This window comes from Montipora capricornis, chromosome 6, assembly GCF_036669925.1.
Source record: "Montipora capricornis isolate CH-2021 chromosome 6, ASM3666992v2, whole genome shotgun sequence".
NCBI classification, from domain to species: Eukaryota; Metazoa; Cnidaria; class Anthozoa; order Scleractinia; family Acroporidae; genus Montipora; species Montipora capricornis.
The window spans coordinates 73,732,745-73,757,744 of record NC_090888.1 but is presented as its reverse complement, the minus strand read 5'-3'; the positions used below and the strand labels follow the sequence as shown (position 1 = coordinate 73,757,744).

At 38.1% G+C, this 25,000-nt stretch overlaps 4 protein-coding genes across 4 annotated transcripts in view; 1 reads left to right on the top strand and 3 right to left on the bottom strand.

The window, feature by feature from the left end:
- Nucleotides 1-9,053, bottom strand: part of LOC138054521 (X-linked retinitis pigmentosa GTPase regulator-like) — a 37,349-nt gene extending 28,296 nt beyond the window's left edge. The window contains exons 1-3 of the mRNA XM_068900972.1: nucleotides 8,967-9,053; nucleotides 8,723-8,839; nucleotides 7,674-7,766 (exon numbers count right to left, since the gene is read on the bottom strand). Of these exons, the coding sequence (XP_068757073.1) occupies nucleotides 7,674-7,766; nucleotides 8,723-8,839; nucleotides 8,967-8,994 (238 nt within the window). The 5' untranslated portion in view covers nucleotides 8,995-9,053. The remainder of the gene's footprint in view (nucleotides 1-7,673; nucleotides 7,767-8,722; nucleotides 8,840-8,966) is intronic.
- The window catches only part of LOC138054522 (ornithine transcarbamylase, mitochondrial-like), a 31,157-nt gene continuing 15,179 nt past the window's right edge, over nucleotides 9,023-25,000 (top strand). The window contains exons 1-6 of the mRNA XM_068900973.1: nucleotides 9,023-9,254; nucleotides 16,876-16,999; nucleotides 17,078-17,159; nucleotides 18,020-18,107; nucleotides 18,269-18,364; nucleotides 22,373-22,430. Coding sequence (XP_068757074.1) covers nucleotides 9,118-9,254; nucleotides 16,876-16,999; nucleotides 17,078-17,159; nucleotides 18,020-18,107; nucleotides 18,269-18,364; nucleotides 22,373-22,430 — 585 coding nt within the window. The 5' untranslated portion in view covers nucleotides 9,023-9,117. The remainder of the gene's footprint in view (nucleotides 9,255-16,875; nucleotides 17,000-17,077; nucleotides 17,160-18,019; nucleotides 18,108-18,268; nucleotides 18,365-22,372; nucleotides 22,431-25,000) is intronic.
- Nucleotides 13,708-15,907, bottom strand: LOC138053065 (uncharacterized). The gene is made up of 2 exons (XM_068899756.1): nucleotides 15,898-15,907; nucleotides 13,708-14,414 (listed from the first exon to the last, which is right to left on the bottom strand). The coding sequence occupies exons 1-2, from the start codon at nucleotides 15,905-15,907 to the stop codon at nucleotides 13,708-13,710; spliced, it is 717 nt and encodes a 238-aa protein (XP_068755857.1).
- Nucleotides 19,752-20,816, bottom strand: LOC138053064 (uncharacterized). The gene has a single exon (XM_068899754.1). It carries the CDS (start codon nucleotides 20,703-20,705, stop codon nucleotides 19,752-19,754), a length of 954 nt encoding a protein of 317 aa, XP_068755855.1. The 5' UTR covers nucleotides 20,706-20,816.

Here is a 25,000-nt window from a genome sequence, read left to right as displayed (position 1 = left end):
TAAGGCTCCATCATTCATTCACCTGGTGTGGCACACAGTACAAAATCACTAACTAACCATCTCTGTGATGGTTTGATAGCCCCTGAAGATGGTAGAGTGGTGTAGTGCAATAGCACTGTCATAGTATTTATTCCTTTTTGAGCATGGATTTTTAATACCCTGACAGGCTTTCCAACTGTTTAAGTTATGGGTTAGGGATAGGGTTATGACAGTGCTTAAGTTACATAGCAAGTAACTCCAAGTAATGAACACAGTATAAATGATAACAAACAATAGTAATAAGAGGTGATGACAAAGGAGAAAAAAAGACATGCATTGAATACATGTATGTGTGGTAGTGCAGTAGAGGCCGTGGTAAAGGCTGGTCTTGTTTGGTAATACACATACTTGAGACAGTGCCTTATTGCATAACTGCCAATTGAGCTGCATTTTGTTTTCCAGGAGATTCAAGTTGTCTTTTCATCATATGTAGTTCTAATCTATCATTATAGTACATGATGTTGTTCTAGTATTGTAAACCACAGTGGCATGGTACATGTAGATACCCTTTTATGGGTCATTATAAGCTGTCATCACACTTGTATTGCTGACTGTGTAGTTGCACCATGGTTGCATAAAATTCAGTGCAAGGCGAGGAGAAGTTTGTAGATGTGATACAGCACTGATAGGAAATATTGTTATCTGCTTATTGTATGCAAGCATTCACTTCATATTCATCTTTGCAGTAGAAGGCATTTAAAAGCAAAAGTCAAACGAAAAGTTAATGAAAATCAAGAGAAAAATGTGCCAGATATAAGCCATAGATAAATAATAAAAAAATTTCTCTTCTTTTCTTGGTCAAGAATTATTTATTTAATGAGTTCCATGTACTAAACTGCCTGTGGAACAATCTGCCCGATACAGTTTTCCCTCCTTTAAGAAGCTTTGTTCTAATTTTTATGAAAATAAGGTACACTGTATTTGATCCCGAACACCCTGTTGGCACCTGGACTTGACATCTGCTTCATGTAGCAAGCTAGTCAATTGGTTAGTTATAAGTCAAGCTTTTATGCATGTGTATCTACATGTATGTATTTGTATATACAGTTATTTTAGTCAGGCTGCTCAATATGAGTACATAATTATGGGTATTAAGACAGTTTTGTTTCATAGATCAATGTTATGTTGACCCACTCATCAGTTACTATGTAAGTGTACATGTAACAATGCTTCAGTGTATATGGAAATTAACTGATGAGTAGGTCAACATAACATTGAAACAAAACTGTCTTAATACCCATGTGTACTCATATTTGACTAGACTCACTACAATTATACAACCGCTCCTTTACTGTTGAGCACTATTTTGGATTTACCAGTGATTATTACCTGGATTTATGTATTTGTATTTTTTTTCTCCTCTTAATGGGTAGACTAGCATGTATGGTTCAGCAGTTCCCTTCAAGTCTTTCCCCACTGCATTGTTATCTAATTTTATCTTTTTCCCCCTTGTTTTAAAATGATCAAAGTTTGAGGACATGAGAATATACTATACCCGTACTTCTTGAGATAGTTTCAACAAGTGCCGAGTACTATGACTCATGACAGGATTGAAATATTTTGCCCTTGGCTAGACTCTGAAACATGTATGTGTAATCTGTTTGATTCACAAAGGTAAGTTGGGGTCAAAATAACCACATTGCACACATCGATACAAATTATGTAAATAGCCCCCTAACAAGACAAGTGGTTACTAGTAAAATAGTAAACCCAGAAACATTGAAGAAAATATAAGGGAATCCAGTAACAATGGCATCGAGGATGACAACTGATTGTTTCCAAGTTCACTTCAACTTCTTTTCACAGCAAGGTTAAAGAGTGAATTGCGGTGCTTATTAGTTCTATTTTTCATGTGAGCAAAGTACAGTAATATAGATGAGACAGACTTGTGAATCACCAAATTCAGCTTGACAGTGGTCAGTATCTTGGTACATGAAATGTGATTGCCTTTCGTAGACGATTTCTTGAGGTCACAAACAAGGGACCGAAACTTCAATAAAAAATTAATGCAACCTAAAGCAAGATAAGGATTTTGTTAGCCTGCTTTGTGCAAAACAAATATCGATGCAAAAGTAAATGAACATTATATTCATTTCATGTAAAGTTTTTAGGAAAAGCAAAAATATTTTACTCATTTGTCAAAACATGACATAATTTAAGCAGACCAATGCTGTAGTTCATCTGGACAGAGTAGAATGTTCTGTGCTTGAAAAAAAAGGGAAAAAGTTGGAACTTCTTAGTGGATGAAAATCATTAGTACATGGTATACGTAACATGTGTTTCCATAGGGTTCCAAACTACATGTAGGAAATAAATTTTAAGCATCCAGAATAAAGGAATTGCCATCAGCAACAAAATTTGCGACAAAATAACAACATAAATGTAAAACGTTGCTATCGGCAAAAAAAAAAAAGGTCCCCAATGCGTACTTGTGTGGAATTTCAGTCAAATAAACATTGATTAGCCTTACAGTAAATGCAATACACTTTGTCGAGTAAAGATTCCGTAGAATCCCCAAGCTGCAGACGAGAAAACGGTTAGGGGAAACATGTTTGGACTTCTAGTTTCAAGGAAATTTGGGGTGCTTCCCATTTGTAAGAATAAACCGGTTGGGAAATCAGCAAACAAGCCCGAGGAGATGGCACCTACCATTTGCAATTGTTTCTGACTGATGAGAGACTGGAAACTGGAAAATTCAGCAAAAGGTAAGGAAATTTCCTCCGTTCCATTCGATGGGAAATGCCATTTACTGTGGTCTGTGTATTTCCCAGTCAGCAGACAAAGCTGGACATGGCCCCAAGTTATCACAGGGAAAGGAGGGGGCGGTGATTGACAGAGTTAAAATTCTCTGAAGAAAACATTTCGTAGGTTAGGGCTTGTAACGCATTACAGTTGGGTGCATTTGAGCATGAGTTTCTCAGCAACCAAATCTTTTGCAATTAACTGCCAAAATGTGTTAGAGTCACTTGAGGTGGTGGGTTAGGTTTAACTTGGACAAAACACTGACCCCCAGTCCATGCACTACCCAAATGGACTACCCTAAAATGGACTAACTCTTAAAAATACCATTTCAAATGAGTGCTATTGAAAGAACTGAATTGATTGTAATACTTACATTGCTCATACCTTGATAATTTTCATCCATACAGCCATGGTTTCACTTCACTTACCGTACATGAAGTAATCAGCCATCACAACAATAATTGAAAGCTAACCTTTTTAAAATGGGTGCTTAGACTTAAATATTGCTGAGCAATGCTGTTTAAAATGGATGTTGAGGCTTAAGTAAGCACTATTTGAGATGCTGCTTACGCATAGATCAACAGTACTCATTCGAAATAGTATTTTTAGGGTAGTCCATTTGGGTAGTCCATCGGGGTAGTCCATGGACTTGTCCACCATCCAGGGTCAATGCGCTTCAGCCATGAACACACTACTTCAGAGACTCATGAACTATTTGCGTTCAACAAAGAGGTAAATGCCGTCTACTTTTATTCATCAGCGGAAATATTGGAATCAGTCGCTAGTAGCAGAGGAGAATTTGTTTATGACAAAGCTGAATAAATCAGCAGGCAAGTGCAATTGTCAGCTAAGAGTATTCGTGCTTCCAGCTTACAAACCTGTACGTAAACTATACTTTTACAAATTAATTAGCTTTTCTGTTTTAACATTACCAGTAAATGTGAAAATTTTTGACAGGAAGTTTGAAGGCATTAGTTTTTTAACTTGCGAATCCACAGAAACTGGCACGGTCACGCAACGTGTCAGCAAATTGTAGTTACACGTAAAAGACGAAACCTCAAATTACTAATTGTAACTACTGTTGTCATTATGTTACATCTGTCTGATATAAAATTGAAGGCATGACTCCTTGCAATATAGCTGGCACAACTCGCTTAATACAAACATCTGAAAGGAAGACGACTTCCCTTACCTTGTAAATACCGAGAAAACAAGTTGAAATTTGCCAAATGACAACAGCCAAGAAGAGCAATGGCCCCCACACACAAACACTCATTCTCATTCCCAGGGTCCACTCTCGTCCTAATAGAGACCACATGACAAACACTTGGCTCTTGTATACAAATAAAGCCAGCCACACCACCGGTGCTGACAAAGTGTGGGGAAATCCCACACAAAAATTGAGAGATTTTTCTAGTATACTTTTGGCTGCCCAGATAAATGGCAAATTTGAAAGTAAAATACAGCACAACTTGTAAAAATATTTGGTGATACTACCTACCAAAACGTATAATAAGATATGTATCGTTAGTTTCTGACAACAAAATTACATGTGGATTCACTAATTGAACATTACATTCCACCAATCTTTTTGAATGTTTGTATTGTGTTTAAAGACTAGATTTATGTTTTTATAGCTATTGATCCATTTTTTCTCAAAAAAGCTTTAATGCGTAAATACAAACATGTAAATGTCCCCTCCATGACAGTGAAGTCCCCTCCCTGACAATTTTCCTTTTCACAGTAAATCTTCCAAAAGAAACTGTTTCACCTTTACTGCATTTGCACTTTTAACACCTTGCTTCAATAGTTACCAGACTTCGAAAATATACTAATTAGGGGACAATTCAATTTGTGGACCAAGCATTATGTTCAGTCCTTCAAACAAAACCTGAGGGAAATAATAGAGAGATTAAGCATTGCACAAACGTCACTGAAACAACCAATGCGAAACTGTGGGCTGCTGCTATAATGTCATAAAAGCATGAAATTTCTCACATTGTAACTTCTCTTTCTTTTGAGAAGTTTCATGATACCTGCTGCTAATTACCAGGAAAGAAATGAGCTTATATCAAACAGGTTTCTTCTATTTTTGGCAAAATGCAAATTTTGGTGAAAGTTGGTGTGCACCAGAGATCCGTGTTGTCGCCGTTGGTTTTTGCAATCGTGGTTGACGTTGTTACAGAGAGTGTGAGCAATGGTTTGATGAGTGAGATGTTGTACGTGGATGACTTGGTGTTGACAAGCGAAACGATGGAGGGACTGAGGGAGAAGTTCTGAAAATGGAAGGAGGCATTCGAGAGCGAGGGGCTGAAGGTCAACCTTGGGAAGACAAAAGTGGTAGTGAGTGGGGCAGAAGGTGAAGTGTCTACGAGTAAGGTAGATCCATGTGGTATTTATGGGAAGCGAGTAATGGCAAATTCAGTGTTGTGTGTGAAATGCGGGAAATGGATCCATGGCAGATGCGTGAAAGTAAAGAGGGTGACCCTGAGGTTGGGGAGAGATTTTGTGTGTGAAATATGCAAGAAGCAAGTTGATGGATTAGTGGAACTGGTGGAGGAGTTGTGTGAAGAGGTGGACACGGTGAGAGGTTTCTGTTATTTGGGGGATAGGGTGAATGCAAGTAAAGAATGAATGAAAGTAAAGAGGGTGACCCTGAGGTTGGGGAGAGATTTTGTGTGTGGAAGATGCAAGAAGCAAGTTGATGGATTAGTGGAACTGGTGGAGGAGTTGTGTGAAGAGGTGGACACGGTGAGAGGTTTCTGTTATTTGGGGGATAGGGTGAATGCAAGTGATGGTTGCAAGGCAGCTGTGACAGCAAGAGCAAGAATTGGCTGAGTGAAGTTCAGGGAATGCGGAGAGTTGCTTAACTCAAAAAGGTTCTCGCTGAAAATGAAAGAAATGGTTTATCAGAGTTACGTAAGATTGGCAATGTTATATGGGAGTTAGACATGGTGTCTGAGGGAAAATGAGATGGCAATTTTGAGAAGGACTGAGAGAGCAATGGTGAGAGCAATGTGATGGAGAAGAAGAGAACAGAGGGCAAGAGGAAGCGAGGACGACCAAAAAAGACGTGGAAGACGCAAGTGGAGAAGGAGAGCAAGAGTGTTGGATTGGAGAAAAAGGATGCCATGAATCGAGCGAGATGGAGAGTGGGAGTTAGAGAGATTGCTGCCAAAGTGGGGTAAGTCTGGCCACTCCCGTCTACGGGGATAAACCCGGATCAAAATTGGATTGATGATGATGATGATGAGTCTAGGGTTTGCCATTTGCCATAAAAGCAAAGCTTAATCTCTCTAATACATATACATGTACCCAAGCCACATACATGTAGGTAACTACATGTAAATGTCCTGACAGTTTATGTTAGATTTCCTCTAAACATAGATGCATGAGGCCTATTTATCAATATACCCTGTTAATTGATGACAATTTATGCATCATCTGAAAAATGTAAATTCAGACACTGACTGATACCATTACTTAGTCTCTTAAGCAATATTTTTTTCTCAGAACTAGTGTCACAAATACTGTGGAATTACCCTATCCAGAGTATAAAATAATGTTAGTTCACATTAAACCTTGGCCAAGCTTTTCTCACACCCTTTTTAAGTACAGTCGGTGACCCAAGAGTGTGCATATTCACAGTTAGATGGGCAAATACTGAAATCTTTGCAGAGATTGAGACTTACAGATAGAGACTTATCAACCTGATAAAGTTATCCAACCTTTCAACAACTAGGGTGCTGGATAATGATTTATTCAGTGGATAGCATTATCCACCTCTTGAACAACCAAGGCAAGACACGTAGTGGTGAGTTTATGTGTCAGCCGCGAATGATTTTTTTCTTTATTTTTGCATTAGTGCAACCCAGTCAAAATGTGCCGGCAGCCGGCTATTTGGCCGCCTACAACACAACCTCTGCCACTTAGTTCGAATTCACACTTGTCAGACTTGTATTCAGGATGTAGTTTTTTCAAGTTGTTGTTCACCACTGTAAAACCATAAAGTACAAATTATACCAACACAGTATTATAATTTTTTTTACCATGTTGTCCGTTTAATCACTACGTTTCGACTGCATAAGTTGTTAACTTCATCATTTCCCAGGCTATAAGGTCTCTCTTCTAAACTTCCAGTTTACACCACGTAAACCCGAGCCACACATGATCGCTTTATAGGAATGCCTTGAACATTGCATGCTTGTGGCCTGGGAAAGTGAGCCAAATGGATGGTCATCGGTCACAGTTGTTGCAGGTACAAACAATATGGCGTCCAAACGATCTCACGACGTTCGCACAGGGACTCCGCAAATTTCTAAAATTTTGTACGGTATCAGGTGTGTAGCCCCCGAAACCCATAGCTTTGCATTGAGATAATATATTGCTCAAATGATTTGAAGATCTGAAGCTTTCAGTTTAACTGACTCTTGAATACATTATTTGTATTATGAGTCAACTTTCAGCAACTGAGTTTCTCACTTTCACAGTTGAGAAGTACTTGCTGGTACTATAGTTATCCTTTTTTCCAATAATGCTTCTGGCGGAATATAACTTTAATTTGAAAACTGAAGGTCTTGTGCTTGTGTGACTCTTCATTACTGTTATCTTAATGCTCTCTAGTGGGGGCTCAGTTTACCCTAAAATGCACCAGATGCAACCATTTGATGAGCCAGAGTTCAACCTCTGCTGCCTGCATGTATTGATATAGCCAGATTGCCTACTACTCAAAAACATTTTGACTGGGCTGTTAGTGATATTTTTGTTACAAATGTACCTCATTCCCAGTACCAAATTAATAGTAAAACAATTCTAACTATCAAATAACATCTTGTGTGAAGCATGGAAAAGGAATTTTCATGAGCTTGGTAACTTCTGCATAAATGACTTACGTTTCACAAGCTTAGGACAGGAAAGTGGAACTGTGTTCCCATGACCGAGCTGTCCCCAACCATTGCTCCCAAATGTGTATAGCTTCCCATTTTCTGTGGAAAATTTTACATTTGCAAAATGTGTTACAATTCACTAAAGGAGTGGAAATAAGAGTAACATTTTTGCCAAACTTGTCACACAACATTGATGCTGTGCAAGTTGAAGAGCAATGTTACTCGTCCTACCACTCCCTTCCCCAACTTGTCATTCAACAAAAATGATTGTTGCAAGTTTTTGCTAACATGAATAATTCTGCCAGCTGATTGGTTGTTCTTGTCTGCAGCCAAGACGGCCGCTCTGCAGTGAAAGCATGTGGCTCTTTTGTTTATTTGTTTACGCCATGAGTATGGAGTAATTTTTTTCAATGTATATTTTCTCCTAGCTCTCCAATGCTTTCTCTGTTGTTTGATGGTTTTAAAAGTCAAGTTGTTGTGTTCCAAACCCAAGGATGAGCCTGAAGATCCACAATTGACTCCAATTTTTTTCCTTCTGACAATTTTTTTCCAGTGCAACCTCGATGTCCTCCATAACCTCTTTTTCAGAAATGGTGGACTCTTCCACAGAGTTTGCCATGTTTGTCGACTGACCAGGTACGTGCACTGATGCCTCGCCCATGACCAATCACAAAATGTTGCATCACAAGTTTCTTAAAAGGTGGTAAAACGCGCAACAAATCAAAACTATGAGGTAAAAGTAGAACGGGATTCTAGATTTGCACAAGTTTTTTCCAACTTGCAACAATCATTTTTGTTGGGTGACAAGTTGAAGAAGAGAGTTGGCAACAAGTTGGGCAAAAACGTCGCTCGCGTTTCCGCATCTTTAATAAGCATTTGACGTAAGTTTAAATCTGCGATTTCTGATCGATGATCATCATCATGTATACATGTACGTTATGTCAACCACTCAGGTAAGTTTATTGCAAGTTTAAGTGATGTAGGTTTTCTGTTCAGTTAATATTTCACCTGTGTACTTTGCGGCAGATAAGAAAATTTTGAACATAAAATTTAACCTGTGACTACCGCAGAATGCTCGTCTCCACAAGCAAGATGAATAACTGCATCATCACGTATCCAAAACTTGTCGTCCAAGAAACGGCTTTTTCCAAAAGTAAACACGGCTCCAGAATCTGTGACGACAGGCAGAAAATAAACAGATTGAGTTAAAATGATTCTGAAACCAATCAACATCTTATCGTTTCTTACAACAAGAAAACGGCAGTTTAAAACATGACGAACAGCAGGAAGTAAACAAACCAGGAATATCCTCGTCGTCCGACGCCATCTTATATCGCTAAGAGAATCCTGCTGACCATTGCGCCTGTAGAGGGCTGAGAGGTTGAGCGGTCACACAAGCGGCGATTACAGGAAAACACCACCACGAAAAAATCTTTTTCCGTGTGTTAGTATGTTAAAAAATAATTTATATCGTAGATTTTTCCGAATTAGTTCTTTTTTTCGGTGTGGTTCGAAGGGGATAAGCTATTTTAGAGGTCATTACAGCAGAGGAGTGACCCTTTCATTCAAACGGCACAACAGTGAAAGGTGAGCTTATTTAGGGAATTTGAGAGTGTAACAATGAATCACTGAGTTATTAAACGAGCCATTGCTCCTTCCTTTGCAATAGCTATTTCGAATAAATCTAAGTGATTAGCGGCTAAATTTCAGGATACGGAGCCACTTATCCGAACACTAAAACCTGTAATAATCATTATTATGCTATCCAAACTTTTAACACAATTTAGGGAAAATTGTATAAGGCAATCTTACCGTCACGCAAGTAAAATGTAGTTAATGGATCGTGACAATATTATCTGTAACCCTTTCATCGCGGCTCTGTTTTCAATGTAGCGTTTGTGCTTTATTCTTTCTTCGAACTTCACGCTAACCGTAACCCTGCTAATGACCATCTGAGGGAGAAGTCCGAAGGTACTCTTCTTGGGGCCTTGGTTCGTTTCAAACTTTACGGGCCATTTTCAGGTGTCACAATTCATTTTGTAACTTAAGAACAGAGAGCATTTAATTCGTCAATTTCTTTTTGTTACCTTGAAAGCATGTGAAAAGATCGCCTTTCCAAAACAAGCGGTTGGCAATTTCACAGATGGCTGTTTGTGCCCGAAAAGTTTTCGGGACTTTTGAGAAACGGGCCCCTGGCCGTGACTACCAATCGGGCCTCTGGGGAACGTCGATTTTTACAATCTTGCATGATGAACTATCTCCTCGACCCAGACCGGAATGTATGACCTGCCTTTGAAGGGACATTGATTTATTTTTCTTCCTATTACAGCTGGGTACAATGATCCCCTTAAAGGTAAGCTTCTTCTCCATAAGGTCCCGCATGGTATCCTTTCCTACCAGGGCAACCAGCGCAACCAGCATATTTCCTAAATTAAATTGATTTTCACACTGGAAAATTATGTGGGTCGGTGTCTTTGACGGCATTCATGAGTGAAGTAAAATCCAAATAGCCTCTTCCATTCTAGCCTGTGTACAGCCACCCACTCTCCGAAAGAAAATCTGAGAGGAGCATCTGTGACGTACTGTTGCATGATAATCATGTTCAATACCACATGATTTTTCATGGAATGTGTGGAAAATGATTTGATTGGTTATTACCCCTTGATCATTACATCATTGAAACGACAAGTTTTTATTGGCTTTTGTTTTAATTTCTCCACATCAACACCGTGAGAGATTTCAGGTTGAGTTCATGCGTACTTTGTGGATGGTAAAAAATACAAATAAAAATCTTTTTGATGGTCAAAGAGGTTTTTCTTTTAAAGTATGTGCGGAATTGTTGAATGTACATTTGGAGGAATTGTTTGTCAGCGCTGAAGAAACGAAAGCGCTCCTGACGAATAATTGTGAGGTGAATATACATTGTAGCACGATTCAAAAGATCGTTCACTCAAAAACGTCTCCCGCCATCCTCTTGCCAGTCACTGTAATCCCAACACCTCGGACCAGCCTAGCCATTCTCAAGAACAATCTACAAAGCGTGTTGCCCTGGAAGATTTGAGATGTGAACATATCGAAGAAAATAATGCACCAGTCAATTGACCCCCACCCCCAAGGTCCCAGGAAATGGGTGGGCGATTATAGGGCATTGAAGCGCTTTTGAACAATAATCTGTCCCCTGGGTGTAGTGCATTTGACTGATTTTGACTTTGGGTCCTGTCCCCACATAAGGCAAGAGTAGAACTGGGAGCAAGCACTAGCATTCAAGTTTCTAAAGATGGTGGAAAGTGTGAGAAAGTTAAGAGCCCAGGGGGGAAGGGGGGACAATTTTAAAGGGACCCTTATAGCTTGTATGGGCCTTAAAAGGGTATTGAATCTCGATTTTCTACCCTTAAATAATAGGGTCAGGGTTTGAGAACCTTGGTGGCACACACCTATCCTAAATTGTCAGGAATACCCCTTCCCCCCTGGTAAGAGTTGCTTTAATCCACGCATATCATGCTTTAACGTCACCATCCAGTGCAAATGATATTCAATCTGAATCCCTGGGTTCCTTTAAACTTGACTTGAACTAGGCAAATTTAGTATGTGTGATATGCAGCGTAATTTCAGTTTCACTTTGAACTTTGCAGACTGTTTAATTTGTAATCAGATGGTCTTGAGCAATAATGAAATATGGGTGCTTTGCCCTTATTTAATAGTTGAACAAAAATTGTATGTTAAATTTAAATTTAGCATTGTGAAAAAAAAAGTAAAGTCTCTGCTTATGAGCCAGAAGGCCCATCAGGCTGGCGCTTATCCCTGGTTTCCGTAGCATGAAGCAACTAGGAGTATTATTACTTCCCCCTGGATGGGATGCCAGTCCATCGCAGGGTTGCCCCCAGCATTAAATTCGGCGGTACCCTTTTGTACACTTGGATGGAGAGCGGCACCACGAGAGTAAAGTGTCTTGCCCAAGAATACAACACAATGTTCAGGGTTGTATATAAGAGCCGGCAGCCGGCGAAGTTCACCGGCTTCTCTGCCAGGTTTCGCCGGCTACTTTCATTGTTTGAAGAGTCAAGACATGTAGAGGAGATGATGTTTATGAGGTCTAAACTACTTGGGCTCAATACAAATAAAAATTTGCAGTGCCTATCTTTTCTCAAAACACATAAAAGACTTCTGACTCAAGGGCAGTTTAAAAACGTTATGCTTGAGACTTTCGTTTTGAAAAAATCTTGCTGCGGTGGCGGGAAAGTAGGAACAATATGATTTGTTGTCCGCCATATTGGATTTCGATAAAAGAAAATAAATATCAAACTTATATAAAAGCAGTAATAAAATGTCATTTTTCATCATTATCTTTTAACAGCCACCAATAATATTGTATCTTACCGGAAGGAAAAATCACTCAAGGACGTTTTAGTCCGTGCAAAACTTCCTTTAATCACGCCGCAATCATAAAAAAACTTGTAAACAAGGAAACACTTTCAAAAGGTTTGTTCTCAATCCAGAAGAAAATTTACATATGATGTTCTGCTAGCAACATGCTCAGCCTGCGTTCACGCATCTGTTACCACAACTCAAATGAGGAACAAAACTAGCCCCTGATCATTCACTAACCGCTCCTTCGTTTTCATTTCGAACTTTTCAGTTGATCATTTATAGCGAACGTAGAAGCTGAGGACTCGTAGACTTTATTTAAACACTTGAACGTAACGCTCCTCGGAGTTAAATCCTACTTGCCCGCGTAAGTGCTCCTCCTCTCGAGGGCATCTCTACGCTTCAACATGACAACGGATCTTTATCCAACGTCACTCTTGATCAACTCTCACTGCTTTACGGAACTCCTAAACTCTTCGGAAAAAACACTACATCACTCTTAAACCGCTCGAGTGATTTTCAATTTTCGAAATTGCTACAACCAAGTTCCGCAAGCATATTTTCCCGCTAATTACACAATGGAACGAATATGTGTTATCTTCACACCTAAACAGGATCGAAACATCCTTTACGCCATTGGCCAATTAGTATCTTCCAATTAGCTTCTTTATTTAACAACCAATCAGAAGCCTTTGCTGGTCTAGTCCTTCAAAGTATGTGCCATGTTTACACGTTGTCAAGTGGCAATATTTGCCAGGCTCGTTAGCTCCAGCAAAACCACCAAAAAGATACAAAAAATATCCCTCAACTTTTTGTTTATAGGGTTGTGTTATTGAAATGTCGCTTCGTCTTTCTTTGAGTAACATGGTTTTCATAGTATAATTGCAGCTTGATTCATCCCTCTAATGTCTGAGTTTCATGTCCCAAAACGCCAGGAAATGCATTTTCCGGCATTCAGTTTTCAAAAATTTTCTGGGGGAGCATGCCCCCGGACCCCCCTAGAAGCGATGGGCTAAAGCCCATCCTGTGGGTCCTCCGGACCCACAACCGTCTACTTTGCAAAAAACTCCGGCTACTTAAAACCTTAAAGAAATCCCTGAATGTTCCCGGCCAGGACCCAGCCCAGACCACTCCATCTGGAGTCGAGCATTCTAACTGTGAGGCCACCGTGCCTCCCACAAAATTTTTATTTTTAAATCAGCATTGTACCAGTAATTAAAATGCAAACTTAAACTTCACAAATTTTCTTTCCATAGTAATTATGTTGGATTGTTTTAAATTTCTTACCCCAAGGATAGGGGCATTTGACTTCAATTTCTGCCTCAGGGTGTGGGGGTCTTGATGATTTTTGACCAGGGTCTATGTCAAATCCCCCGCCCTTCCCCGGGACCTGGGGGTGGGGGTTTCAATTGACTAGTGCATAACAGCTCATCAGCAGCGATCGGGGCTGCTCTGAAGATCAGAGCGGCCCCCTTTTGGAAGACTTGCAAAGGCATCCTTTCCTTTAAAGAGTGCTTCAGAGTATGGTATATAAGCCAAGGAATCTTAAAACTATAATAATAATAATAATAATAATAATAATAATATTTCTTATATAGCGCCTATCCAGACGTGATCTAAGCGCTTTACAAGTCATGAAAAATTAAAATTAAAAATTAATCCATAAACGAAAAAGTTATACAAAAATTTCCTTGAATAAATAAGTTCTAAGTCGTGTTTTGAAAGACTGGAGGTGATCAGAGTTTTTTATTTGTTCTGGTAGATCGTTCCAAAGTTGTGGCGAGGCGACAGCGAAAGCTCTAGATCCATAAGACTTCAAATTATAGCTGGTAGAGTTACGACAGAGCGATATAGATGAGCGGAGGGTTCTTGAAGGACGGTAGAGACTTGTCAGTTCTCGTATGTACGAGGGAGTTAAATCATGCAAAGCCTTGAAAGTGAGAATTAAAATCTTAAACTTTATGCGTTCATTAATTGGTAACCAGTGTAGATCTTTCAAGGTGGGAGTAATATGGTTGAATTTCGAGGAAAATGTTCTTAAGCGTGCGGCGGCGTTTTGTACATACTGTAGTTTTTTAACAGCATATTTCGGAACATTGTACAGAAGGGAGTTGCAGTGGTCAAGTTTGGACGAGATAAAGGCATGCATAAGTGTTTTGACAGTTTCCGTTGATATAAATTTTCTGATACGTGATAGATTACGAAGGTGATAGAATGCAGATTTACATACATGTACAGTATTAATATGAGGCAGCATTGACATGGTACTGTCAAAAGTGACACCAATATTTCTGGTAGTTTGAGAAGGCTGGACAGTGTCTTGACCAAAGCAGATTGACGGCAAGCAGTGCTGTAGTCTAAATTTGAGTGAATAAAGAGGAACTATCAGAGACACTCTTCAATAAACGTATGGAATGTGCCTCATTTACCACCATTTTGAAAATTTAGCTACTTCCATTCTTCCCTGGAGTGCATAACATTTTCTTTAAAGTTCAAGTAATTTTTTATTGGTTTGAAAGAAAAGTGAAGCAAATTAGCCAAAATCATCTTTGCTAAGGTTATTAAATTTAAAGCTCATTAACATGCTTTGGGACACTTTTTTAGCAAGAAAAGCCAAAAAAAAAAATAAAAAATTGGGGTCTGATCCAGGGACCTGCTCCAAAAGGGAGGTCCATGGACCAGGAGTACAAGTTTTGTCCTTTCCCCCTGATAAATTTATTTGCAATTGTAAACATAATTTGTTCATCGGTACATTATCTGCATTATTGTAAATGAGCAACTGGCTGCAGATACATTTACTTGTTTTGTTCCGTACTTTGCAAAGTAAAAAACTACCTATCCCGAAATGTATTACTCTACTTCTGGGCCACATGGTATTCCAAGTAAACGGTTAAAGAAGCGTCTTGTTTGAGGAAGGTCTTTATCGTACAAAAATGAGCTCAATCAGCTAAATGTTCTTTGAAGGTAATAGATCTCATGCTATTCCTTTGTTTGTCTCTGCTAATGTTTTATCCCTCAATATGATTTATTTTGAAACAGTATGTTCTCTTATGCATGACACATCTACCAATTCTGCACCTCAGAATTTTCGGAGCTAAGCTATGGAATTGCCTGAAGCCTGATTTGCGCAAACTTTAGAAAAAAACCTTTTAAAACAAAATGCACCAATTTTACTTGCGGTGCTTGGTGATGAGGATGATTATGTTGATGTCTCAACATTAATCTTTAATAAAAATTAGCAGTTATCATTAATCACATAGTACATAATAGCTATCATTATTAAGTACTTCCTTCCGTGTGAATGTATGTGTATACCTATTTATTTTATTTTTATTTTATTTATACATTTCTTTACCTGATTTACTATTAATCTACTTTCATTAATAAATTTGATTGTACATGTAAGTTACACAGCCCGCCTCGATTAGCTTTGCTATATGCAGGTTGTGTATTTCTTCAAGTTGTTAAATTTAAACATTGACAGAAATAAAATGATGGTGATGAAGACTTACAGTAGCTATGCTCCTCTTCTCTTTCAGCAGGATGTTAATTCAATTTTGGGGTGTTATAGAAAAATTCACTTTGGCCAGTGTAATACCAGTGCAAATTACACATTGAAATTCTGGATTATGATTGGCTGATAAACAATAGGGTTTGGTCGGAATCAATCAAATCTTTTATTTTCAAATCAAGCGCACACCCTGTGTGGCGCAATTTTTCCCTGATTGTGTGGTACATATGCATTTCTTCTGCTTAGCCATCTCAAATTTTCTCATGTACATGTATATTATTAATAAGTAATCGCATGATTTTTTTTCGTGCCGTTTGGAATAAAAAAGCACTTGTAAATTTTCATGGAACTCACCCTTGTTCATCTTTGAAAATATTTACTTGTGCTTATTTATTCCAAATTGCACTCGAAATCATGTGATTACCTGTACTGATTGGTGCATACCTTCAGGTTAAGGTTGTTTCCGTTTCAGTTGAGCAAAACACTCTTTAAAAGGGCTGTGTCACAAAATTTAGCCAAATTCAATGCCTGGAACTGGCAGCAAAATCAAATGAAAAGTAAAAATAACTACTTAGAATACTGATTCAGAAGTAAGGTTTGAATAAATCTGTGTATGAACGAAAGGAGGCAGGGGTGGGCAAAATTAAACAAGATTAAAATGGATTGCACTGATTGGGGTTTTTGAAAACTGTTCCACCCAAGTCATTGTATGAAGAATTTTTCCTTAAACCTTCGATTGTTGCATGCATGTTTTCTCAGCATATTTACATTGGCGTTTTCAAAGTATCACCTTTGTCCCTTCACTTACCAGTATGTTATTGTCAGTTATAATTGGGCAGGTACAAAACTCTGACTGGATCAACTCGGATCGTTCACCTGAGATGGAGCGAAAAAGGGCTTTGTAAGCCAAAACTATTCAATGTTTCCCACGATTTCACCAAGGTTACAGATGTAGCTAGGTTAGGTTAGGGTTAGGGTAACCCTAAACCCTAACCCTAACCTTAAGGGATAGGGTGATTTCTCAAGGCCTTATCATATTTGTTACGTTGATCCGAGACAAGCGATCCGCGCTGATCCGATCCAACTTTTGTACCTACCAGCTGTTACAATTGTCACTTTAATTATAAGAACAACAAGAATGTGCCTTTAAGCGTGTATTTGTGAGTCTCTCATGCTTGATTTTCACAAATCTGGACTCTGTCCTTTCTCCTTCAAGTATTTTTCAAAGTGTGCATTAGTCCCAAAAGTTGAAACATGCAGAAGTTATATCAATTTCCAAAAGTAGGTCATAATAAAATTATTATTTTAATTTATATGTTTTGATTCCTACAGTCATGGTTTCCCATCTGTTGTTGGCCGTGACCTTCTTACCCTTAAAGACTTTAAGAGTGATGAGATAAGATATCTTCTATGGACTGCTGCTGATCTTAAAGAAAGAATTAAAAATGGCAAAGAGGTAATGCAAGTAATGCTGCTGTTTACTAAGATTTATGCATTGGAGTGTTATAAACTTCTTGTTTAACTCTATTCACAGAAAATTCGTCTTTTAGAGGGGAAGTCAGCTGCTTTAATTTTTCAGAAGCGAAGTACACGAACACGGGTATCAACAGAAACTGGTAAATATAGACTGTTCATGGCCATTGGTTAATTCCTTGATACTACTTGCGCCAAGAAAATTTGAAACAGGGAAGGGATTTTCTTTTTATCAAGTGTATACAATGTACATTAAAGTGCCCTTGTGATAAAAAAAACCTCCTTTTTTCTTCAGATTTTGAAAGTGTGTTTGCTTAACACTCCAGCTCTCTCAAGATCTTAAAGTTAGTAGTGGTGGACCATTAATTAGGAAAATTCTAGTTAAAGTAAACAGTTGTCTTTTTTTAAATCAATGCTTAGGGTTTAAATCAATACTTTGGTCGCTTCGTTTTAGGGTTTAGGATAAGAATTGATTTTTTGGTCTCAGGGGCACTTTAGCATTCAGAGCTTTTCTGTGTGACTGTATGTCTTGCTGTCACAGTTTTTTCAATCACAGCCTCAAGGTATTCTTGAGATATTGATCTATTGAACAATAATAGTAATTTTTTTTGGTAATTATCTATTATAATTATTCAGCTTTGAAGAAAAAGCATTAACAATCAATATTCAGTTGTTGGTACATGAAAAAGCTAATTTCTATGGTGGCTCAAAAATATATAAATTATAATCCTTTCAAAATTGAAAGTGACATACAGCAAACAGCCCAATAACTGAATGATGGCAGTTGATCAACCTTCCCCATGATGATACTCGTCCCTACCCTTCAGGTATCAGCGAGTTAAAAGAAGTTTTGTTTGTCCTGTTAACGAATGTCTCTCCTTTTTTGGAAGGATCATTTCACATTTCCTTGACAAGCTCTTTCAAGGAACATAAGAATTTATTCTCTCAGCAGGCAATTTATATCCAGTTTTTAAAAAACTATAAGTATTCTTTTCTTTCACAGGACTGGCTTTACTTGGAGGCCACTGTGTTTACCTGACAGATAACGACTTCCATCTTGGAGTGAGTGAATCTACCAGGGACACTGGAAGGTTATTACAATGTTAATATTTGTAGGTAGTCAAATTGGTTTGATATGTCCTGCCAGTGTTAAATTGAGTTACAATTATAATTTCCTTAATAACATATCTTAAGAAGTTTGTTGTTGAATAGAAATATCACATGTCAAATTTCCTCGTTTGTAATTTTGCAGAGTACTTTCCAGATTTTGTGATTTTATCCTTGCTCGAGTGAACAAACAGCAGGATCTTGAGGTCATGGCAGATTCAGCCACCATACCTGTGATAAGGTACAATATGCTTTACAACAAACTGTTAAGTAATGATTTCAGATTTATTGATACATAGTTGAGTCATAGTTCATATCTTTGTTTCTTTATTTACCCTCGGAATTTAGAGTAGCTTGATGTAGCTGGTATCTCCAAGCATTTACCCTCTCAGACATGATACACCACAGCAAACCGACCACAACACCGGCAACTGCATGCCCTACTCTTTGCAACAAGTGTGTGGGTTCCTTTACATCCCAAAGGATTATGAACATTGAAGGGTTGTTTGACAGGGCCTATGGTTTATCATCCTTATCTGAGGAGACTTGAAAGTCTAATCATTTGATGTCATTACACACAGCACTTTCTCCTCAGTTATTTAATAAAGACCCTGAGTGTTGGTCCCAGATATATGGATAGATAGATAGATAGATAGATAGATAGATAGATAGATAGATAGACAGACAGAGATAGGTAGGCAGATACATGTAGATAGATAGACAGACAGACAGACAGACACAGATAGATAGATAGATAGATAGATAGATAGATAGATAGATAGATACATTAGATAGATAGATAGATAACAAGAACAAGAACGGCAACAACTGAAACTGAAAATCCGCGCAATCCACCCTTTCCACCATGATTAGGAAAAACCTTGGGGAATACTTCCAGTGCTGCTAGACAGTAGATTGAAGGATTTTCCTAATGATAGCGGAAAGAACGGATTTCGGATTTCACGGAGAATCCAACATATAATTTAATAATAATAGATGTCATAATAATAATAATTATTATTATGCAGTATGTAGTACGTAAGTATGCTTACAAATATAAGTAGGAAAAGGCACTATTGTGTAACAATCCCTACTGTTAAACCTATTTACAAACCAATTGGTAATAACTAACGAACCAACATTTGAGAAAGGAACAAGAGTTTATATTCCTTAATAACTCGTCGAAACCTTGAATGACCTTGCTATGTTTAGGGTGTACGATAAAACTGCCTTCTGCATATTAAACAAAACCTGGTTCCCTCTATCCAAACCTAAAAACTTCCTAACTTTCTCCGCCGTCTCCATAGAGTAGCCTCCTAGTACATCAACTATCACATTAAACTGTGTGATAGTGTGGCCGGGGAACTTATTATTATTATTATTATTATTATTATTATTATTATTCGTATTAAAAGAGATTTCTTAAAAGATAAAGCAGTAAAAGCGAACGATAAAAACCGACGTTTCGGAGTAGTCATGACTCCATTATCAAGGTAAAAGTTTAAAACATGCAAATAACAGTATTTAAGCGATGTGGCGCGAAAATTAACATAATAGGTGCGAAGATTACACAAATACTTTCGCACGAATAGAGTCCGATTGCACGTTCAGGTTTGGCTTTAAAGTTCTTATATAAAGCATTTCATATACTGTAATAAGCAGTCAAATTTGTTCCTGCACTTCTTAAGAACTTCGAAGCATTTCAGTAGGTCCTGAGGGATCCTCCCGTGTACGTTCTTGCAATGTTTGGCAATGGCCGAGGACTGTTGTTTATGTCCTTTTACACGATTGTGTAAATGTCCGCGTGTGTATCCTATATAACCTGCATCGCACAGGTCACATTGGTATTTATAAACAACACACTGTTCATTTACGATCGATGGCTTTGCTTCTTTCACATTCAGTTCTTGATCAATTTTTCGGCTGACAAATACGGGCTGGATGTTGGTGTTCACTTTTAGGCTCAGATCCTTGAGTTGTCCTTTCACAAAATTTGCTGAGGTTTGGTCTTTAAATGGTAGAACCACTCGAATTGTGTCCGTCTCTTTAGTTGGTAATAATGGTCGCTGCTGCTCACAAACCTTTGAGTCAACGAAATTTTTGATGGCAGAGTCGATGAGGTGTTTGGGGTACTTTAAACGCGAGAATACTGTCTTCAATCGGTCACATTCGTCTGAGAAGTGTGACCAAGAGGAAGATAAACTATGTGCTCGACCCAGCATAGTTCGGAGTAAACCCTGTTTGTACCGATTGTCAACGTGACTTTGGTAATGTAAGAGGAGACTTGAATTCGTGGGTTTTACGTACACCTTTGTCTCTATTTGGGGCGATCGGTTCAGTAACTGGATGCCCAAATAAGGGAGCATGCCATTGCATTCGGTTTCCATCGTAAATTTTACGGAAGAATGTGCCTTGTTAAGCGTGTTCAGGAAGTTGGATGCTGTTGCGATATTTGGCATGATAGTAAGTGTATCATCAACGTACCTTCGATAGAAAGAAGGGAGTTTACCCTCTCGCTCGAGGTTTTCCTCAATTGAAGACATGAACACATTAGCTAGCAGGGGACCAAGGGGGGAACCCATGGCCACACCATCCGTCTGTTCGTAAAGTGCTCCATTATACTGGAAAAGTTGTTCTTTTGTAGCTACACTGAGAAGGTCAACAAGGTCCGTTTTGGTCAGGTTCAGGTCATAGGTTGAATTAAACCAGTCGTTGTCAAAAGCTCTGTACAAGCAATGGGTACAAACAGGGTTTACTCCGAACTATGCTGGGTCGAGCACGTAGTTTATCTTCCTCTTGGTCACACTTCTCAGACGAATGTGACCGATTGAAGACAGTATTCTGGCATTTAAAGTACCCCAAACACCTCATCGACTCTGCCATCAAAAATTTCGTTGACTCAAAGGTTTGTGAGCAGCAGCGACCATTATTACCAACTAAAGAGACGGACACAATTCGAGTGGTTCTACCATTTAAAGACCAAACCTCAGCAAATTTTGTGAATAGACAGCTCAAGGATCTGAGCCTAAAAGTGAACACCAACATCCAGCCCGTATTTGTCAGCCGAAAAATTGATCAAGAACTGAATGTGAAAGAAGCAAAGCCATCGATCGTAAATGAACAGTGTGTTGTTTATAAATACCAATGTGACCTGTGCGATGCAGGTTAAATAGGATACACACGCGGACATTTACACAATCGTGTAAAAGGACATAAACAACAGTCCTCGGCCATTGCCAAACATTGCAAGAACGTACACGGGAGGATCCCTCAGGACCTACTGAAATGCTTCGAAGTTCTTAAGAAGTGCAGGAACAAATTTGACTGCTTATTATATGAAATGCTTTATATAAGAACTTTAAAGCCAAACCTGAACGTGCAATCGGACTCTATTCGTGCGAAAGTATTTGTGTAATCTTCGCACCTATTATGTTAATTTTCGCGCCACATCGCTTAAATACTGTTATTTGCATGTTTTAAACTTTTACCTTGATAATGGAGTCATGACTACTCCGAAACGTCGGTTTTTATCGTTCGCTTTTACTGAATTATTATTATTATTATTATTATTATTATTATTATTATTATTAGTATTATTATTATTATCTGAACCACGGTTGGGCAGTGAGTCATCACATTTCTTTATTTTGATCAACAAATACACCGTTCATCACATACATCCCCCAAAAAGAACAGAGTTTATGAAGACTTGTGCTCATCGGTGACGAAAAAGGTGTTGTTTGACTTGGCCAAAAGACACCCTGACAGTGGATAGCACTGTCTGAGATCTGCACAATTCTTCATATTATAATGACAACTGAAAACAAGATAATGTTTTGTTGGTTATTCAAGGCAGTTCACAAGTTCACTGCTACAAATTGTACTTTGATTTGACTTGTCCAGATTTTTTTTTTTGTATGATCACAGGCTTGATGTTACTGTAATTGTAAAGATGACGTTTTTTTTTTCAGTGGTAAATTATTGATATTTTCATGTACACTAGGACTTATACTTTGGCAGTGAAGGCCTGGGGAAAAACAGGTCCTGGAACAGAATTAGGGAGAGACATCCCTTTTGCACACATTCTCCTCTCCTTGAAATGAAAGCCCTATACAGTGTTATAATAAATGTTGAAATCTTGTAAATGATATCTTCTCTTTTATTTATAAACATATGAGTACATAAGTGATACACACAAACACTTAAAAGTACACTTAAATTATTAAATTTCTTATTTTCTCTTTGTCAGTGGTTTATCAGAAATGTACCATCCCCTACAGGTCCTTGCCGACTTCTTGACCTTGCAGGTTTGTGTCACGTAAAAAAAAAACCAAATTATTCAGTTGTCATACTGCATGGGAAGAAGATAACAGTGTAGGCATATGGTTGTTAAAAAGTGTTTAATTGGGAATCCATGATTTCAATTAAAAAAAGGTAGTGGGTTATGAGGTTTAGGGTTAGCCTTAAAACCATCACAAAAGTGATGTCAAAATGGTATGTCACAGCGTGAAAACGAAAAAACATTTTGCATCCAAGGTTACTTAAGTGTAACAGGGTTAACTGAATAGAGTGTAATGTGAAGTGCTAGAATTCTATCCCATATGAACCATGTGAGCGTTAGCCCCACTGATGGAAATGGGCCCACACGTGGACAGATCCCGAACCCGAAGGTCGTGGGTTCAATTCCCACCCTGGTCAGAGTTTTTCTCTGTCCTTGTGTGGGCCCATTTCCATCAGTAGGGCTAACGCTCAGTTACATGGTTCATATGGGATAGAATTCTAGCACTTCACATTACACTCTATTCAGTTAACTCTGTTTAAAATATAAGTGCTACATGGCCAACGTTTGTATAAACGTAACCTTTCCTTTTACTTAAGTGTATATGACAGATTTTTATTTATTTACTCAATTGAAACATCATGCTTTTCTGAGATAAAAGAATTTTTAAAAGTTCCATACCGATTTGTTTTCATTTTTTGAAATCAGAATTTTGATTTCCGGTGGTGTACAAAATTGCGCTAGTAAGGGGCAATCAAGCCGGCTTCCTGGGAGAGTACTCTCTAGAGAGTAAAGGAACTTCTGACGTTAAATAATGTGTACCTTACCGATAGCAGAAATGTGATGGCAATACCAGAACGAAATTTTTCCCTGGCCTGAAGTTTCCTTTTTTTAGATTCAGAAGTTGCTGAAACTGTTTCTGAGATGTGTTGCATTTGTTTGCAATAATGCAAAAGACAAAAGAATGAAACTTCTATCCCTAAAAGGTTCCCTGCGTTGCTTGATTGACGTCACTGGCCTGCTATTCCCAGTCTTCTTACTAGCGCAGTTTTGTACCCCACCGGAAATGAAAATTCCAATTTTTAAAAGGCTAAAAGGCACAGAATGAAAATCGCTATGAATGAAATTTTTTTGATTGTTTTTTTTTCTCAGAAAACCATGATGTTTCGATTGAGTAAATTAAGAAACATTTGTCATATACACTTTAACAGAAATAAATATCATATTTAATAGCCTAGTTATTTAGGGATGTTCAGCAAAATAGTCAAATTCAAGGCCGCTCCCTAATCAATACTCTATTCTTTTAAAAAAGAACAATTAACAATTATTCTTTGAAATCAAGGTGAATAGTGGTAGAATGTTTACCGCGCCGCAAAGCGGCGAGGTAAATATTCTGCCACTTTTCACCGAGATTGAAAAGAATAATTGTTTTAGTATATACTCACGAAGTGATCTCAACAACAATTGCAGAAAAAACGATCCAAAGTCGATTTAATTGGCATCTCAATGGAATCTTTTCTGTCGTCCAAATTCATAAACTCACTTTCCACTACATTGGTGTGGACGCCAACTACAAACTTCCTGTGTTGTTGCGATTTCAATTCCGAGCTCCTCTCCTTGGCACGCAGATAAAGATCCAATGTTCTGGTTACGAGAATATCATCTTGTGCCTTACATGAGACCATGCTCTTAAATGGCGACAGATGAATGATATTCTTTTGTCTAAGTGCTAATTATTCTAACCAGCCTCGTTTGCATGGACAAAATACAGAAGAGGGTTTTCTTCAAAATATCCGGTGAGATGATCCTAATAGACATGTTAAATTTTGCTGTCCTATCATATTATTAAAATAACATAAAATAAAGATTGTAGCTGATAATTGTAGGAAATAGTATAAACTCAAGTGCATGTTGTGATTTATGGGCAAGATTGAAGTTTTGAAAGAACTGTCAAAACATCATGAGTAAAATTAATAACAAAGTGCACGAGCAAGCCCATACGTTTTTAATTTATTCCTTATTTCTTAATTAATTAATTTTTATTGATTACTGCATTGCTGGTTCCATGGCAACTTCCGTATTCACTACTTGCACAATCCCATAATACACCTCTATTACCCCCCAAAACTTTTTCATAACCATTGTTTGCAATTTCTCCTGGGACATAAAAATGTCCCAAGAGAAGTTGAAAACAATGCCTATGCAGATTTTTGGGGGGTAAAAGAGGTGTATTATGGGATTTGTGCAAGTAGCAAATTGCATTTTATAACCTGTTCTGCACCCTATTACCTAGCCATGCATTCTTTTGAGTATATAATAGTGTCATAACAAATATAATTACATGCAAAAGCCTTGCTTTAGTGAGCTTCGAATAAACTGTTTGAATGTTGTTGGGCTGATGAAAGAAAGTAGTTGCTAGGACACAAACCTGGCACGAGGGAAGGTACCCATCTGAATCAGGTATCTTGGTTATGTAGTTTCACGTTATGTTTCTTTGATTGTCACATTAAACTAAAATGAGACAGAAACAAATACATTAAATTTGTAGGTTAAGGAGGCTCGAACCAGTTTCAAGGCTTCCAAGTGACGCTGCTATTA